General features: G+C 43.4%; 1 protein-coding gene and 1 non-coding gene across 27 annotated transcripts in view; both read left to right on the top strand.

The window, feature by feature from the left end:
* Positions 1-17902, top strand: part of UBAP2L (ubiquitin associated protein 2 like) — a 43006-nt gene that overhangs the window by 19362 nt on the left and 5742 nt on the right. For 20 of the 26 annotated variants that reach the window (XM_087442626.1, XM_087442657.1, XM_087442677.1 and 17 more), the window contains exons 11-24: positions 812-983; positions 4883-5081; positions 5693-5970; positions 6125-6297; positions 7562-7751; positions 8465-8519; positions 8915-9089; positions 9424-9496; positions 10562-10757; positions 10850-10938; positions 12192-12245; positions 13126-13207; positions 13976-14193; positions 14671-14776. In XM_087442626.1, coding sequence (XP_087298752.1) covers positions 812-983; positions 4883-5081; positions 5693-5970; positions 6125-6297; positions 7562-7751; positions 8465-8519; positions 8915-9089; positions 9424-9496; positions 10562-10757; positions 10850-10938; positions 12192-12245; positions 13126-13207; positions 13976-14193; positions 14671-14776 — 2060 coding nt within the window. Of the gene's footprint in view, positions 1-811; positions 984-4882; positions 5082-5692; positions 5971-6124; positions 6298-7561; positions 7752-8464; positions 8520-8914; positions 9090-9423; positions 9497-10561; positions 10758-10849; positions 10939-12191; positions 12246-13125; positions 13208-13975; positions 14194-14670; positions 14777-15243; positions 15297-15619; positions 15687-16190; positions 16593-17902 lie in introns of those variants that run through there. The other 6 variants (XM_087442709.1, XM_087442706.1, XM_087442697.1 and 3 more) reach the window with 4 other exon arrangements.
* LOC147917927 (small nucleolar RNA SNORA58) lies at positions 12641-12776 on the top strand. The gene has a single exon (XR_015549373.1). It is a non-coding gene; the product is annotated as a small nucleolar RNA SNORA58 (small nucleolar RNA).

The raw sequence follows: 17902 nt of genomic DNA, 5'->3' as shown, positions 1-17902 counted from the left end.
CTATGGTTGAAAGGGGCTCATTAGGAATAAAAAAAGATACTCCTATCACTCAGGAAATTTTAAGGGAGCTCTCTGCCAAGAACTAGAGGCAAAGCCCAACTGTATACTTTTATTATACCACAGGTAAGTTATGAAATTTTATAAAAGTTGAGAAAAAAATTCCCCAAACCCTTCTTGTTCCAAAGCCACTTGGAGATGCCAGTGTTCTAGTATATGGTTTTTTGTTTTTTTTTTTTTTTTTTAAAGATTTATTTATTTATTTTCCCCCCAAAGCCCCAGTAGATAGTTGTATGTCATAGTTGCACAGCCTTCTAGTTGCCGTATGTGGGATGCAGCCTCAGCATGGCCGGAGAAGCAGTGCGCCAGTGTGCGCCCGGGATCCGAACCCGGGCCGCCAGCATCAGAGAGCACGCACTTAACCACTAAGCCACAGGGCCGGCCCTAGTATATGGTTTTATATATTAGATATTGGTAATGACAGATATTCAGTATTAAAATCATGGGTAAAAATTTGTAAATTTTGGCCCAATTATTGAGCTGCTGTATTAAAACTAGCATTTGATATTTTATTAAATTAATATTACTAAAATAAAATATTTAAAGACATTATTATGGTGGGTAACATCATTGGGGCACAGCTAGGTACTGTAGTGGCTCTTATACGTCAGTTATTTTGGTAAATTAAGCATTTCAGAGCTTTGTGTTTCTGGGGAGCGACTTCATTTTGATCTTACCGTAATCTGAGTCAGGTGTTGGGGAATGCTAGAATGTTCAGTCATTATTCATCAAGATCCCATATCCTCTCCAATAGAATTGACCTTGCTGTTCTGTTGGGGAAGACACCATCTTCAATGGAGAATGATTCATCTAATCTGGATCCATCTCAGGCTCCTTCTCTTGCCCAGCCTCTGGTGTTCAGTAACTCGAAGCAGAGTGCCATATCACAGCCTGCTTCAGGGAATACATTTTCTCATCACAGTATGGTAAGTAGTAAGTTTAGTGTCTCCTAACCAAACTTTCCTGCTGACCCCAGCACATGCATACCATAATTCCTTCCGGTGACAGAGGTTTGGGGCAGGGTAAAGCATCCTCTCTTGTCATCCTAAGCAGACTTGGGTGTAGAGATGTCGAATTGGGTAGTAGACGGTGGCTTGGAGAGGACCTAGCTTTGGACAGACTGAATTGTCTTATAAAAATGAGTTAACATCATTTGTTGAATACTCGTTGTGCTGAACATTGTTTGCTATTACTCTTGATGAGAGAAAGTCAGTAACATCAACAAATTTTAATCCTTTTGCAGACCTGATTAAAACTTTGATGAGAGGTTGTAACAGTTCCCTATTTCTTTTTTTTTGTGAGGAAGATTAGCCCTGAGCTAACATCCGTTGCCAATCCTCCTCTTTTTGCTGTGGAAGGTTGGCCCTGTGCTGACATTCCTCCCTATCTTCCTTTACTTGATATGGGATGCTGCCACAGCATGGCTTGACAAGTGGTGCATCGGTGTGCTCCCAGGATCCGAACTTGCGAACCCCGGGCCACTGAAGTGAAGCGCACGAACTTAACTGCTATACCACTGTGCTGGCCCCCCCATTTCTTGATACAGCATAATTGCCGTATATATGTATTTAAACCAGATATTTCTGGACCACACTTCCAAAAACTTGGGGTCTTCCTGAATCTGCCCACCAACTAGCTGTTTGCCCCTTTCTCTAAGTGGGGGTAAGTGCCTACTCTGCCTATCTCACAGGACTTTAGGAAGATAAGATAATGAGTAAGGGATATACAAATGTAGAGGCAGTAGTGGTATTATTTATTAATATCTTAGAACACTTATGGGACGTGACTTGTTGATTCGGAACATTAAAAAAATTCAAGGTCATTAACTATAGCCAACGAATCATTTAAGCGAAACAAAGATGATGCAAGGACCAATTTTCTTATTGTCAGTAAATTGTAAGAAGTACTGCTCTCTTTTTTTCCTCTGCTTTTCCTTTCTTGTCTTTTTGTTTATTTTTTGGTGGAGGGATATTATAGTTGTAAGAGGTAGGAGACCAGATGTGTGCATATAATTTTATTTTTCCAGTAGTAGGGTTATACTAGTTATTTTAACTAGAAAAGTGCTGAGCTAGCCTGTGATCCATGTCAGTTTTTAACTTGTCTTAAAATTTTTTTTGTATTAATAGTAATTTAGTGGTTGATGTTCTGCTGTATATGAAAGATGACAGGTGAAGAAAAGGTGGGGGAGAAGGGAAAGGTAGAGGAGTGTTGGGATTAAAAAGAAAAAGAAGAAACAAAATGTGACAAAGGCCATAAGAAGGTATAAGGAAGATGAGGAAATAACTACCAACCCCTAAGATATATGACTAGAAAAATGTGGCTCAGTGCTGTGTCTCTTTTAATTGCCTTTTTATTTTATTTTTGTGAGGAAGATCATGCCTGAGCTAACATCCATGCCAATCCTCCTCTTTTTGCTGAGGAAGATTGGCCCTGTGCTAACATCTGTGCCTGTCTTCCTCTACTTTATATGGGACGCCGCCACAGGATGGCCTGACAAGCAGTGCATCAGTGCGTGCCTGGGATCCAAACCTGGGCTGCCAGCAGTGGAGCATGCGCACTTAACCGCTACGCCACCCCGGGCCTGCCCCCTTAATTGCCTTTTTAATGTTTGGAATTGTGAAAACTTACAACCAAATCCAAATTCTGCCATCAAAAATAAGTTTTCAACATACTTCCACTTTAACCTAACATTCTATTTAATGTGTGTCACATGATATGTTAAACTAAATATAAATACTGTTCTGTTCTTTCTCATTACTTGTATTAATCAGTATGCTATTTAATATAGTTTCTTTTCCATTGAGAATAAACGTTAGAGGATTAATTGCCCTTAAAATTTAATAGGTGTAAATAATATGGGCACTCCCTTATTAATTATCATGTATAACATATGAAAATTAGTTTTCTGTGCCTTTAATATAATGCTTTGCACTTGCAGAATATTTGATAATCATTGCTGCGTGAGATCATCTCTCTGCCACAATCCCATACTATAACTAGACTTCTAGTGCTTTTGTTTTTGTTTGTATAATCTTGGGATATAGGCTAAAGTGGAAAAAAATGCCTTAACCTGAGTTGGACAGACTGGTTTTGTATAAGCACTGCGCTCTGTTGATGATGATGATGATGATGATGATGATGTAGTTGAATAAGAACCTAAAGAAGACTAGAATAAATCTCTGTGGAGGTTTTTTGAATAGTTAAGGCCACGTGGTTCATCTTCTGGACTAGGCTGGTAGTTTTACTTGGTAGTAGGGAATGGGGAGAATCCCCCAAAAGCATTGAGAGTAAATTTTGCTTTGTTATCATGATTACCCTATAGAACTTGGATACACATAGAGAAAACAAATCATATTGACTCATTTTTTGACTGTCTACTGCAGAAGTTGGAATGGCCCCTTAACTTTTCTTGTTTGCCTCTATGCTGGTTATTAGCAGCATTGAGATGAGGCTCTGGTTAGTTGTTTTTGTCCCTTTTGAGCTGTTAGTGGAAGGGGCAAGGACCCTTAATGGCTAAAGTGAAATTTATTTTATGTTTTTTTGTGAGGAAGATCAGCCCCGAGCTAAGATCCATGCCAGTCCTCCTCTTTTTGCTGAGGAAGACTGGCCCTGGGCTAACATCCGTGCCCATCTTCCTCCACTTTATATATGACACTGCTACAGCACGGCCTGACAAGTGGTGCATCAGTGTGCGCCCGGGATCCAAACCCGGGCCGCCAGCAGTGGAGCGCATGTGCTTAACCACTACACCATGGGGCCGGCCCCATAAAGTGAAATTTTGTATTACCTTCATGTTAATTTAATAATCAAACATTGGTTGACTTTATTTTTTTTCATTCTTTTTTTTTTTCCTTTTCTTTTGCTGAGGAAGATTCGCCCTGAGCTAACACCTGTTGCCAATCTTCTCTTTTTTTTTTGCTTGAGGAAGATTGGCCCTGAGCTAACATCTGTGCCAATCTTCCTCTATTTTGTATGTGGGTCGCCACCACAGCATGGCTGACAAGTGGTGTAGGTCCATGCCTGGGATCCAAACCCACAAACCCGGGCCACTGAAGTGGAGTGCGCCAAACTTAACCACTAAGCCATGGGGCCAGCCCCAATTTAAAACTTTAAAAGGGGGGAAAAAACCCTCTAATCATTAGAGCTTTATCCTTGAGAAGGAGGGAGGAGGAAGCGATGGTAATGGTGTAAATTTTAATGGTTCTCATTTTTTTTTTTATTATTTTTTTTTTTTTTGTGAGGAGGACCAGCTCTGAGCTAACATCCATTGCCGATCCTCCTCTTTTTTGCTGAGGAAGACTGGCCCTGGGCTAACATCCATGCCCATCTTCCTCCACTTTATATGGGACGCCGCCACAGCATGGCTTGACAAGCGGTGCATTGGTGCGCACCCGGGATCCGAACTGGCGAACCCCGGGCCGCCACAGAGGAACGTGCGCACCCAACCGCTTGCGCCACTGGGCCGGCCCCGGTTCTCATTTTTTTGAGTGCTTACTGTGTGCATAGCACATAGTTAATGCTTCATGTACAATATTTGTTTAATCCTACAACTTTACGAGGTACTACTTTTATTTCTGTTTTCAGATGAGGAAAGTGAGGTTCAGAGAAATTACAAGTAATTTTTCCACAATTGCATAGCCAGGATTTGAATCTAGACAGTCTCACTCCAGAGCGTGTGCTGTAATGGGCTATAGTGTATATTCAGTCTGGTGACATTGTGTACTTGTCTGATCTGTACTGGCTCTCATCCTGAATAAGTGTCTTTTTGAGTAGCTGAACAAGATTGCAGGCTGTAGATTTCTCTAATCTATGTGTTGATCTACAGGTGAGCATGTTAGGGAAAGGATTTGGTGATGTTGGTGAAGCTAAAGGCGGCAGCACCACAGGCTCCCAGTTCTTAGAGCAATTCAAGACTGCTCAGGCCCTGGCTCAGTTGGCAGCTCAGCATTCTCAATCTGGAACCACCACCACCTCCTCTTGGGACATGGGCTCCACCACACAATCCCCGTCGCTGGTGCAGTATGGTGAGAAAGATGGAAAGTGATTTGAATTCTTTGAGCATTAGAGCATTACTGTCAAGAGAGTGGCAGGAGTGAGCGGGGAGAATGTGTCCTGAAGTGAGGAGAAGGGCAGCCAACTGGCTAGTTTCCCACACTGATTTCCCGTAGTTAGATAGGCTGAGTTCAGGAAGCTGGGGAATAATAAAAAGTTGAGGCTGGGGATGTCTTACATCAAATTTAGCCATATACATAGTTACAGTCTTCTGGTGACCTGGGGATTTTTTGGGTTCTCCCTAGATTTATCGTTAGTGTTTGAAAACAGCATATTGCCTTTGGAAACATTCATGGACTTGGCCATTTTAGGACCTTATACTCTAAACATGGACAGTTCCTAGATTCCTGTCTTACATAGGCAGGGTCATAGTGTTGATTCGATTAGGCTCTACTTGAGAACAAATATGATCCAGTGATTGTCACCTATATAAACGAGGTTAGGCCCTAAAAGAAGACCTTTTAGGTCTTCTGATTAGTTCTGATTCCTGAGGGCCTAATTCATGGCTCTAGAGCAGGATAATAGCGTTTTTTGCTGTTCATCAGCATCTCTGGCCTCATACATATTGGATTTCCTCGTGCAGATTTAAAGAACCCAAATGATTCAACAGTGCACAGCCCCTTTACAAAACGCCAGACTTTCACCCCATCTTCAACCATGATGGAGGTGTTCCTTCAGGAGAAGCCACCCGCAGTGGCTACCTCCACGGCTGCACCTCCACCTCCCTCTTCTCCTCTGCCAAGCAAATCCACCTCCGCTCCACAAATGTCTCCTGGGTCTTCAGACAACCAGTCCTCCAGCCCTCAGCCGGCCCAGCAAAAACTGAAACAGCAGAAGAAAAAAGCCTCCTTGACTTCTAAGGTACTTAAACTTTTAGATAGATATTATTTTAGGGCAGTGGGGTGTGGGATTTGGGATTAAGATTATAAGGGTATAGCTTGGAAATTTGAAGCAAAAGTTTTTTATTAGTTTTACAGTAAGGTTGCAATAAACCATTACTTTCTCTTCTCTACAGATTCCTGCTCTGGCTGTGGAGATGCCTGGCTCAGCAGATATCTCAGGGCTAAACCTGCAGTTTGGGGCGTTGCAGTTTGGGTCAGAGCCTGTCCTTTCTGATTATGAGTCCACCCCTACCACGAGCGCCTCTTCAAGCCAGGCTCCAAGTAGCCTCTATACCAGCACGGCCAGGTAGAGGAAATATCAGTCATAAGATTTATTTTATTAGGCTTTTACCACTTTTTCTAAATCTCATGCTGATTCCTAGAATTCTGGAGAGGCCAAGCCTCTGACTGAGTGAGGGGAAAGTAGCCAATTGTACCATTTTTTTGAGCATTTTAAAATACTGTTATGGGCCGGCCCCATAGCTTAGCGGTTAAGTGCTTGCGCTCCACTGCTGGCGGCCCAGGTTCGGATCCTGGGTGCGCACCGACGCACTGCTTCTCCGGCCATGCTGAGGCCGTGTCCCACATACAGAAACTAGAAGGATGTGCAGCTATGACATACAACTATGTACTGGGGCTTTGGGGGAAAAAATAAATAAATAAAATTATTAAAATACTGTTACTAGGACTACCTGTAACTCTCAACAGATAGAAATATACCCCTTGAGTACTAGAATGTCTAAGCACAGTTCTTAGAGATGTGTACAGCACCTCTAATGGAGAGTACCTTGGCATCTGCCATAGCTAAAAATGCTTTTGACACTTTTTAGCCTTTTGGTGTGGGACTTATGCCTTTGAAGGGTATAACTTTGAACTCCTAGGAAGGAAGTAGCATTGATATATTACACAAATCAATAGAACCTTTCCTACCTTCTCTGATAGCTATCAGGGAGGGCCATCTTAAGCAATAGAAAATCCTGGAGGAATTTCAAGGGACTAGGCTGTTTTTCTCAATCCTTAGAATTTAAAAATATAAATGTCTGGCCTTAGCCTAGGTCTCTTGAATCGTAATTGCCATTAATGCATGTGAATATTTTAAAAGTTCCTCTCAGGGGAGTTCTACCAGTAACCTTATATCTAATCGGCTTTTTGAGAGAGCCAGGAGCTCAGAACTCCTTAAAATGAATCTGAGGAAAAGATGACTTTTTCCATGCTTAGGGTTCACGTTATGATGTGTTGAAGGGACCAAGAGTAGTGTATCCTTTCTCCTGACCTTTAACCTCTTTTTCTTATGACAGCAGAACGTAGGGGAATATGAAATTTTTTCTCTTCCTTTAAGAGTTGAAAATGTTTTAAAACTCCATTCTTAGTTCAGATTCCTTGCTCTGTAGCATGTGGAAATTCCTACTGCTGTCAGGAGAAGATTGTGGCAGTTTGTTTTATTTGTTGCTAGAAATTTTCTTTTTGATTGTAATCAACTTACTTTAGTAGTAGATCTCTGTCGTTTCCTTAGAATCAGTGGATCTTCTCTGTTTTGTTTCTCTGAGATTTGCCTTCTCCATTCCCCACAGTGAATCTTCATCCACGATTTCATCTAACCAGAGTCAGGAGTCCGGTTATCAGAGTGGCCCAATTCAGTCGACAACCTATACCTCCCAAAATAATGCTCAGGGCCCTCTATATGAACAGAGATCCACACAGACTCGGCGGTACCCCAGCTCCATCTCTTCATCACCACAAAAGGACCTGACTCAGGCAAAGGTAGTGGCTTCATGAGCCCCAGGGCATTGGTTCGGAGAATAATGAGCAAAGTCCTTTAAATATTAGTGTTTTACTTCCTGACAAATTGTGCTAAGACACCTTGGAAATGCTGATTGAGAAGCTGAATAAAGCACATTTTTGTGGTTGATGAAATAAAAAAGTTCTTTTCAGCAAGCCTCGACACTCAGAGCCAGAAAACCATTCTGTTTGTACTGAAGATTCATTCTTTCTAGTAGCATCAGTTGTATGTACCTGTTTTCTCTTGGAAGATCTGATTGCTAGACTTCTGGGTGCATAGCACTAGACCTCACCTTGCTATGTGTTGGCTTGTTGAGGGGGACAGCATATGCCCAGAGGTGATGTGGAGTGACTGTCAGATGCAGCCAGCAGAATAGGTGGTTTGGCTGAACTGTGTTACTCCCACATCCTCCTCCAGGGATCACTGGATTTGGGTCTTCCCTGTACCTATTTTGGGTGTGGGATCTCTTCAGTAGTTTGAGGGTTGCCGCCTTTTGCCTTGAGTCACACAGGGTTGGTATATCTTGTTTTTATTGTTTTAATTTTTGTTACTTTGTTTGGGTGGTCTGCATTATGTTAATCTTTTGGTTAACTTGCAGAATTTCTCTGAAAGGTTTGTTGGTGGAAATTAAACTGAGACAGTGCTAACTTGACCTATTCACTTGAGTTTGTTTCTTACTCCTGTTTTGTACCAGAATGGCTTCAGTTCTGTGCAGGCCACGCAGTTACAGACCACGCAATCTGTTGAAGGTGAGTGTTCTCCAGGCTTTTTCCTCTGAGTTGTAGTGTTTTCCCTCCCCTTTTAATATTTTTGCATTTCTTAGATTGTAGTGAAAAGAGCCCTGGTTCAATGATCAAAACTTCTGGTTATAGTCTTAGCGTGGCTCTTCCTTGCTGTTTAATCTCAAACTATACTGAGTTTCAGGTTCTCTGTCTTAAAACAGTGATAATCCTCTTGATTGGACAAATGAGATGAGTGCTGTGAAATGGTTGGAATTTAAAAAAGAAAAGATTCCACTTAAACACAGTTCATCACTAAATAACTCACTCTTGTCTTGGGGACACCCTAGGACTGTGGTCACCTCTTCGTTTCTTATAGACATTTCCTTTCCTCTGATGAGGTGAATTCCTTTCTTTATTTCCAGGTGCTACAGGCTCTGCAGTGAAATCTGACTCACCTTCCACTTCTAGCATCCCCCCTCTCAGTGAAACGGTATCTGCAGCTTCCTTACTGACGACAACCAATCAGCACTCCTCCTCGTTGGGTGGCTTGAGCCACAGTGAGGAGATTCCAAATACTACCACCACACAACACAACAGGTGATTTGGGGTGAGAGTGGAGCATGGGGTTGGTGAGTAGCCATAACAGAGCTCTCTGGTTCTGTCTTACATTCTACCTGGCAGAGACCACATGAGCTAAGCGGATGACCTAAAAGCTATGAGAAGTAAAAACAGAGGAGGCTTATTTTCCCTTTTCAACCTCCATTCCTGCTTTAACTGCTCACTACCCGTGGCTGGCCGTTGTGCTTATCATATGATGTCAGATCTCCTTGGTCTCATATTCTGCCTTATTTCCCTGTCTATATTTTTGACTGAAGCTCCATGTCAGGTAACCATAGCACTGTGGCTGATGGCAACCTCTTTTTCCTTACAGCACGTTATCTACTCAGCAGAATACCCTTTCATCATCAACATCTTCTGGGCGCACTTCAACATCCACTCTTTTGGTAAGCATGATGCTGTAAAAGTGGAAGTGTGGTTTTCTTATACTTACAACTATCCAACTATAAGATTCTCCCAAGAAAGGATTCTTGAAAATTTTTTCATGACCTGGCAAAATGATAATTGATCTGAGGTTGCAAGGAAGGAGTAAAAGGATGTTTAAAGCCAAGAGAGACAGAAAAATCCAGAAATATTGCAGAGCTGTGGGCCAGTTCTCAAAAGCCTGGAAGTGACTTTCCTGAATCTTTACGTGACTTTTTTTTTAAACACTGAAGCTGGGTGCAGCTTTGTATGCTATGATAAATTCTGTAAGATCATCCCTTTCTAACTTGTATAGCCATTCTCATTCCTTGGTCTGAGGTACGCTGAACATGAGTCCTGAAAATAATCAATGTGAGTTTGGGCATCCTATGAAAGTAGAGGCCAGATGAGAGCTTTTGGTCGAAGAATTAATTTCACTGTTGTCATTTGTAACAACTATTTGTGAAATTAAGCTGAGATGGTAAGGAAGACAACTAACTTAAAAAGGAACCATTTTAGGCAAAGGTGTGTGGTTTGCCAGAAACTGAGGGAGGATAATGAGGGCTAAGGCTTTCTTAGGAGCCTCTCTTTTCTCAAATACACTATTTCAGTTTGAAGTTCGTTAGAACTTGTACTTCTAGCCCATCAACTGGCTTCTTGTGCTGAACTAGTGAAGAAGAGTGGGAGAGAAGGCTATGATATATTTTTCAGATCTAAAGTATCTCTGTCTCCTTACTGCCAACCAGTGTTGGTTTCTGGGGAGTTTGTCCCCACTCACTCTGCTGCTTTTCTGAATAGGGTGATGATGTGTAGTGAGTCTGTTGTAATTCCTATCAGATAAATCTTGGGGAATGTATAGCTGGAGAATATTTAGTAATTTCTTCCAATTAGTTTGGCAGAGGGCACCCTGGTACCCTGCCTCAGCCTTTTTATTTGGGAAGTTGACATGGTGATATAATCAGCAGAAGGGATTGTTTATCTTTCCTGAACTCTTATGATGCTAATCACTGTTGCCTCCTTCTCTGTTGCACTGCTCCCCCTTTTTGAAGCACACAAGCGTGGAGAGTGAGGCGAATCTCCATTCTTCCTCCAGCACTTTCTCCACCACGTCCAGTACAGTCTCTGCACCTCCCCCAGTGGTCAGTGTCTCCTCCAGTCTCAATAGTGGCAGTAGCTTGGGCCTCAGCCTAGGCAGCAACTCCACCGTCACAGCCTCGACTCGAAGCTCAGTTGCTACGACTTCAGGTAGCCCTATGTGTAGACGGTAGACGGCATTCCTTTGGGATGGAGAAGAGAAGTAATTGGGTGACAGGATAAAAATGTACTTTCTCTTTTAGGAAAAGCTCCTCCCAACCTCCCTCCTGGGGTCCCGCCATTGTTGCCTAATCCGTATATTATGGCTCCAGGGCTGTTACATGCCTACCCGGTAAGTGAGACTGAAGGGTCTTCTCTAAAAGATGAAGATGATCTGGCTACTCTTTATAGCTCTGGCTTCCAGTGGAAGACTATAATTAAAATGCAGAATGAAGAATCAGTTGTCATATGTAAGCAAACAGATTTTTAATGTTTGTAGTTTTGTGAAAAATAACAGTTTTTAGTGAGGAAGGACTGAACTGAGGCCAGGCCCTCTGTTGTGTATTTGCTCTGTGTGAAACACAAATTCTGGACCTTAGAAGCCAAAGGCCAGACTGTCCACCTGGAGTCCCTTTCAATTTCTTAGAGAAGTATTTTCTCTAGTTGGATTGATTCCTTATCTCGGAGGGTCCTTCCTGGCCCTGACCTGGTCAGAGCAGAGTTCCCTGACTCCATCTGGGACTATCTGAGAATAGGTGGCTGATAGTAGTAGCTTGTTGCCCTGGTGTATCTTCTATCAGCTTTGTGTATTCATTGCCTATTAAGATGAAGGAGAAAAGACACCTGTTCTTGCCCTCGAGAGTCTAGGTGAATATCATACAGATGAAACATCCAATAGCACTTTACACATTTTTTTTTTTTTTTTTTTTTTTATGAGGAGATCAGCCCTGTGCTAACATCTGCCAGTCCTCCTCTTTTTTTGCTGAGGAAGACTGGCCCTGGGCTAACATCTGTGCCCATCTTCCTCCACTTTATATGGGACGCCGCCACAGCATGGCTTGCCAGGCAGCGCGTCGGTGCGCGCCCGGGATCCGGACCGGTGAACCCCGGGCCACTCCAGCGGAGCACGCGCACTTAACCGCTTGCGCCATTGGGCTGGCCCTGACTTTACACATCTTTTAACGATAACACACTACCTTAGTACCCAGACATCAGAGAAAACAAGTAAAATGTGGATCTTTTCTGAAGGAGATAAATTTTAAGCCATATTTTGAAGGCTTATGTAAGAGACAAAGACTGGCAGGATAGAGAGTAAAGCAGGCTGTTCATGTATGACTTGTGTCTGCTCTGCTGCTTCCCAGAGGCCAGCCTAGTTGAATTAGTAGTATGTAGCTCAAGGAAAACTTTAAGACTTTTCATGAGTCACTTAATCTCTTTCTACTTTACTTCTTTCCTTTTAAAGAAAACTGAAGGAAATAGTCTATGTCCTCTTCTTCCAAGGAATGAGGAAGAGTGTTCTGTTGATTTATCTTGTCTCTTAGCTCGTTGGTTTACTACCATCATGACCAGTCCCCGTTAATATTATTACATGTCTATATCTTTCAGCCACAAGTATATGGTTATGATGACTTGCAGATGCTTCAGACAAGATTTCCATTGGTGAGTATGTGGTGTAGAGCTTAGGATAAGAAAGTGATCTTAAAATTATTGTCGGGGATTATTTCAGATGTTTAGTTGATAAGTCACAGACTTAGCTCTTTCCCAACCCATACTTTGATTTAAGATATATTAGAATATAGAGGCTTGGGGAGTGGTTCTAACAGAAGGTAACTTTTTTTTTTTTTTTAAATGAGAGTTGCGGTGTCTTTAAACAAATTTTAACCTAATCTATAACTCAGAGTACTCTGGAGCAGGATCCTTTCTCTGTGTTTCAAACACTTTACTTTCCAGATAGAAGATTTATTTTTTCATTAGTAGTAGACTATTAGGGATAATATTTAGAGGTTTCAGAATATCATTGGTGCTGATGGACTTGATGTCCATCTGGTTCTAGGGGGCATACCCGTAGACCTTGCCTGACTGTGCTCATGGCCAGGCAGGGGGGACAGTGTGTGCGAGAGTAATTTGGAGTTCTTGCCAACTCTAGCCAGCTTAATAAGTGGCTGGATAAATTGCAGTACTCCAACATTCTCCTGCTTCTCACCCTGTGGAGTTACTCCTGCTGGGGAACAAGTGGCATTTAGTCTGTGCTCTTTTATTTCTCTGCTTTTTTTGTGTGTGTGTGAGGAAGATCAGCCCTGAGCTAACATCCGTGCTAATCCTGCTCTTTTTTTTGCTGAGAAAGACTGGCCCTGGGCTAACATTTGTGCCCATCTTCCTCCACTTTGTATGGGACGCCGCCACAGCATGGCTTGACAAGCGGTGCCTCGGTGCACGCCTGGGATCCGAACCCGGGCCACCACAGTGGAGCCGCGCACACTTAACCAGTACGCCACGGGCCGGCCCCTTATTTCTCTGCTTTTTTGTTTCTCTCTTCTAGGATTACTACAGCATCCCATTTCCCACACCTACCACTCCACTGACTGGGAGGGATGGTAGCCTGGCCAGCAACCCTTATTCTGGTAGGACTGCGATGGGGCTGAATAAAGGGAGATTGTTTTGGGATTGGTGGCAAAAACCTGATGAGTAGCAGGAAAGGACCCAGTTTTCACTTGATTTAAGATTTTTAGCAAAAGTATAGAATGGATATGATGAATCAGAGTTGGTAGATTCGAAATCCTGCTAAAGACGGGCATGTGGCAACTTTTTCCTTCTCATTCCACTTTCTATTTGTCTTTCTGTGATTCCAGATGATGTCTTGACTTGGTTTATGCAGCTTTTACCAGGAAGTACAGTGGTTGAACTGGCCTTCCTCTGCTTATCTCTGCTCCTGTACCCTACTTACAGTGGCAGTCTCATTGTCTTGTTAGGCCATGGGCCTTCTTTTTTTGCCTGACCTGTTGTTGTCCTCATTGACCTGTCATTTTCCCTGACCTATCATTGTTTTTTGAGTCCAGCATGGAGTGTTCCTCATGGAGGAGAAGGGAGGAGAGGAAGTGGTGGGGAGATGAAAACACATGAGTGAACAGAGAAATTAAGCAGGAGCTTTATTCTGGGAGCCTGTCTCTGCCACAGCGTCGCACAGTCATTCAGCATTAGCCCTTGACTAGCACTGAGCTAAGCGTGTGCTGAGCAATGCTAAATGAAACCGCCAAGAAATGTAATTCAAAGAATTGAACTTTAAAGTCTTTGAACAGGAGCTCCTGGAATCATGTGAAACCAGAAGAGGTAATTCTGCATTGGTGTTGGGGGGTGAAAGAGGCAGGTACATTTAGCCCCTCCTGTCACAGGTGACCTCACAAAGTTTGGCCGTGGGGATGCCTCTTCCCCGGCCCCGGCCACAACCTTGGCCCAACCCCAACAGAACCAGACGCAGACTCACCACACCACGCAGCAGACATTCCTGAACCCGGCGCTGCCTCCTGGCTACAGTTACACCAGCCTGCCATACTACACAGGGGTTCCGGGCCTCCCCAGCACCTTCCAGTATGGGCCTGCTGTGTTCCCTGTGAGTACCTGGGCTTGGTCTTTCCTTGTGGTGAGGAATCCTAGCCCTGGATACTATCCTAGTTGCTTTCAAGGCTAGATGACTTTTTAATAATGGATGAGGAGGAATAATGTCCACCTCTGGCCTGTTTCTGGCTTGGGAGAGGGAGTGGGGCTGGAATTGGTGGTATGGGGATAGGGATTACCTGTTCTTAGAATTAGCTAAAGGGATAATGTGATACCATGCAGCTTTGATTCCCTTAGAGTGTCATTCATTCCCTGCTACCACTGCCCCTTTCTCTTCCTCCAAACTACCATTTCTTGACCTCACTGGTAGATTTTAGAAGGCTCAGTAGGGAGGCCATTTCACTAAGCAAGCTGTGGTCAGCCTACATCAGGGTGGGTAGCCATCTGAATGCCCGATCCCTGGAGTAGGACGGGTGGGGTGAATTGTACCCTGCTACCGTTTCACTGCAGTTCTGGCCTTTTTGCTCTTCAGGTGGCTCCTACCTCTTCCAAGCAGCATGGTGTGAATGTCAGTGTGAATGCATCGGCCACCCCTTTCCAACAGCCAAGTGGATATGGGTCTCACGGATACAACACTGGTAAGCTCACCTTGGCTGTCAGTGGTGTCTGTAGGATGTTATTAAATGAGTTTCAGAGAGGAAGACTTGGTGCTTGAGAAAATAGGGTTGGTGAGGGTGCGCTGATGCTTCATGTTTGATTGTTAATGTTTGACTGACTTGAGTGTCTGTCTGAGCAGCAACAACAGAGGAGCTTGATACTAGAACATGTATCCACTACTCTTGATGGGAATGCCCTGGGGCACATGTTGGTTATTAGAATACGTTGGCTGGCCTAAACTGGGTGGGAAGCAGGGCAAGGAGCCCCAAGATTTTACTGAGATGTCAATGGAGGCAAGTGTTAATATATAAGGTACTGATAGTGTAAAGGTGAATATATTTACTGAATAGGAGGGTTAAGTGGGTTCTTAGCTAGCATGCCATAGTAGGTTTGGCTTAAATAATTTTGTAGCACTATGTTTCTTACGTGGCCCCTTTTTACTCCCTAGCTAGAAGACCTAAGATGTGGAGAGAAAGGAGTAAGGCATGAGTACTCAACAGAGTGAGAGTTGGGCTGGGAGAGTTGGATATTTCGGTTCCTTAATTTGTATGGCTGGTCTCTTTGCAAAAGTCCATTTGCACATTGATGGTAGGGAGGGGAATGTAGGAATCCTCTGAATGGTACTGACCTAAAAGATACTTAGCCTCTCCTTTGCCTCCCATATCTGACACCTACTCTCTATTTGTGGAGGACAAGGAGTAAGAAAGAGTCTTTGAATAAAACAATTACGTCTACTTTTTTCAGTGACTTGTAGATGAATATGGGGAGGAGGAGGTTGCAATTGCTAGGGCTTGGGGTTGAAGGTTATCCTTCAAAATTCTCAGCTGTTCTGGTTTCCTGGTGGTTTGGATGGAGCTGCACCTGTATTCTTCACCCTAGTGTGGGCTCCAGGTGGGTATATCGCCCAAGGTTTTCAATAATTGGGAAACTGAGCTGAGCACAGAGAGCCACAGGTCTGGGAACTAACAGCCACGTGGAGCTTTGAACTGTGCTGTATGACTTAGAGTGGGTCAGGATTTCAGCTAAAGAAATCCTGAGACACCCCATTGAGATTTAATACCTAGACTCCTTGTGGCTCATTGAGCAAGATCCACCCTAATTCTTGGTGGGGAGGATTATAAGCTTTTTGACTTGGAGTGGCCCCATTCTGAGAATATTAGATTAAATCTTAGCTAGACCAGGTTCAAGAATTTTAAGAGGTAGGTGATGGATAATATAAGAGAATGGCATACCTGATTCTGGAAATCCTAGCTTCTTACCTCCCTTAAGATTTCAGAAACCTGGTATAACAGCCCTTTGAGAACCCCCAGTTCCCAGTCCCACAGAGGGCTCTTGTTATCCCATTCCTCATCAACCTCTAAATTCATTTATTTTTATGTATTTGATTCCTTTTAGGAAGAAAATATCCACCCCCTTACAAGCATTTCTGGACGGCAGAGAGCTAATTTGGCCCAAGGCTGGGGGCTATGTTTTGTGTGTGTGTATAAATTTGCACTGAAGTCTTGTTTCAGAAACCAGACCACTGAGGAGAGCCTGCTGAGCTGAGGCCATGGCCTGCGTGGCTTGGGGAAATGAGTTGGTGGATATCTTCTGGGCTTTTGAACTTGCCCTTCCCCCATTTCCCTCTCCCCCATGTGTCTGACCCTGTCTTACCCATTTCAAGTTCAAGCGGTGCAGCACCTCCGAAGCATCAATGCACACACCTGCTGTTGCTTTTGATTTCTGGAAGGCATGTAGTTTCAACTTGTAACAAAAATATTTGTAGTCTTCAATAAACTGTGGTATTTCTTTAGCTAACTCTGGCGTTCTTTCCGTGCATGTCTTTCTGGACACTAGGAGCCAATGTTGTGCTGTGGATGAAGGGTGGAGGGTGGCCTTTTCAGTCAAACCCCAGCATAGTCAAAGAACTGTTAACTTTTCAGTAAGGTGATTTTATTAAGGTGGGGGAGGGGAAACAGTCTCAGTTTCCAGCCTGTTGATTGGTTGGTAAAGAAAGCTATTTGTAGAAAATCCCTGATTCTCCATGCTTATTATAGCTCTTCACTTTTCCATTTAGATCTTCCCCTTGCCTCTGACATAAGCAGAGGAGAAAGGACAAAAAAGTTTATTGAGTGTCATGTCTGGTGAAAGGCAGAAGAGATGATGTTTAGAGCTGTTGTCAGGGAAGTATCTTCCAAGGCTTAATTCCCATATCTTGTTCCCCAAGGCCAAGTGGCTGATTGAGATCTGATAAAGTCTTTAGTGACCAGCTAGTTGATGATGCAGGCTGTGGAAACTGTGCTAGCCTGGAACATTGTTCTTAGTCTCTTGATGGCTTTTCAGGGATTGTGGATTACTAGTCATTTTGTACTTGTAGGTGTAGCTAAGAATGTGTGGGAGAGGTTTGGTTAGACATCTCCTTGACTATGGAAATTCTTATCCCCACTCAATCCCACTAGTACACCATCAGCCCTTTGTTTACAGTGTTAACTGTAAGACAGTAGGAATGGTGAGACAGTGAGAACACTGTCCTTGGTTAATTGGAAACCCAGGCATTCCACTTTCTTTGTATTTGTTCCCAGCCCTCTGGAGTAATTTTATCCTGTGAGTGTGACCAACTTTCCCAGCGGCTGCCATGCTGGGAGAGATGGGTTCTTATTTCTCCTCCCTGCTGTCCACATCATGGTTAGTATGATCATCACTGCTTGGGAGTGAGGGATAGACAGGGTGCTGACTGTTGGAAGGAAGGCAAGAGAACTCTGTAATCTGAGGAGCTGTCTAATAACTGCTGAAAGATAGGTAGGAAAACTAAGACCCATTATTTTCTAGGCTCTCCAGTGCTTATACTGAGGCTATCTATTACAGCTACTACACAGAGTATTCTCTTTTTTCCTGCATTTCCAGTCCCTTCAACCCATATCCAAATTAAGGCTTCGAGACTTAGACGCTAGTTTTTAGCTAGTCTAGCCTCTGGAAAGAAATGAGACCAGATAGGGGCACATCAGAACTAAATTCCTCTCTACCACCCAGCTTGAGAATCCAGTTAGCCATTTCTCCCATCCTGTATGGGATGACCAAGAGGTGTCAGCAAGCTGTTTGACCCTTTGCAGTAAAGATCAATCACTGTC

This window comes from Ceratotherium simum, chromosome 2, assembly GCF_057802395.1.
Source record: "Ceratotherium simum simum isolate JZ-2026a chromosome 2, ASM5780239v1, whole genome shotgun sequence".
NCBI classification, from domain to species: Eukaryota; Metazoa; Chordata; class Mammalia; order Perissodactyla; family Rhinocerotidae; genus Ceratotherium; species Ceratotherium simum.
This window is presented reverse-complemented; position numbering and strand designations above follow the sequence as displayed.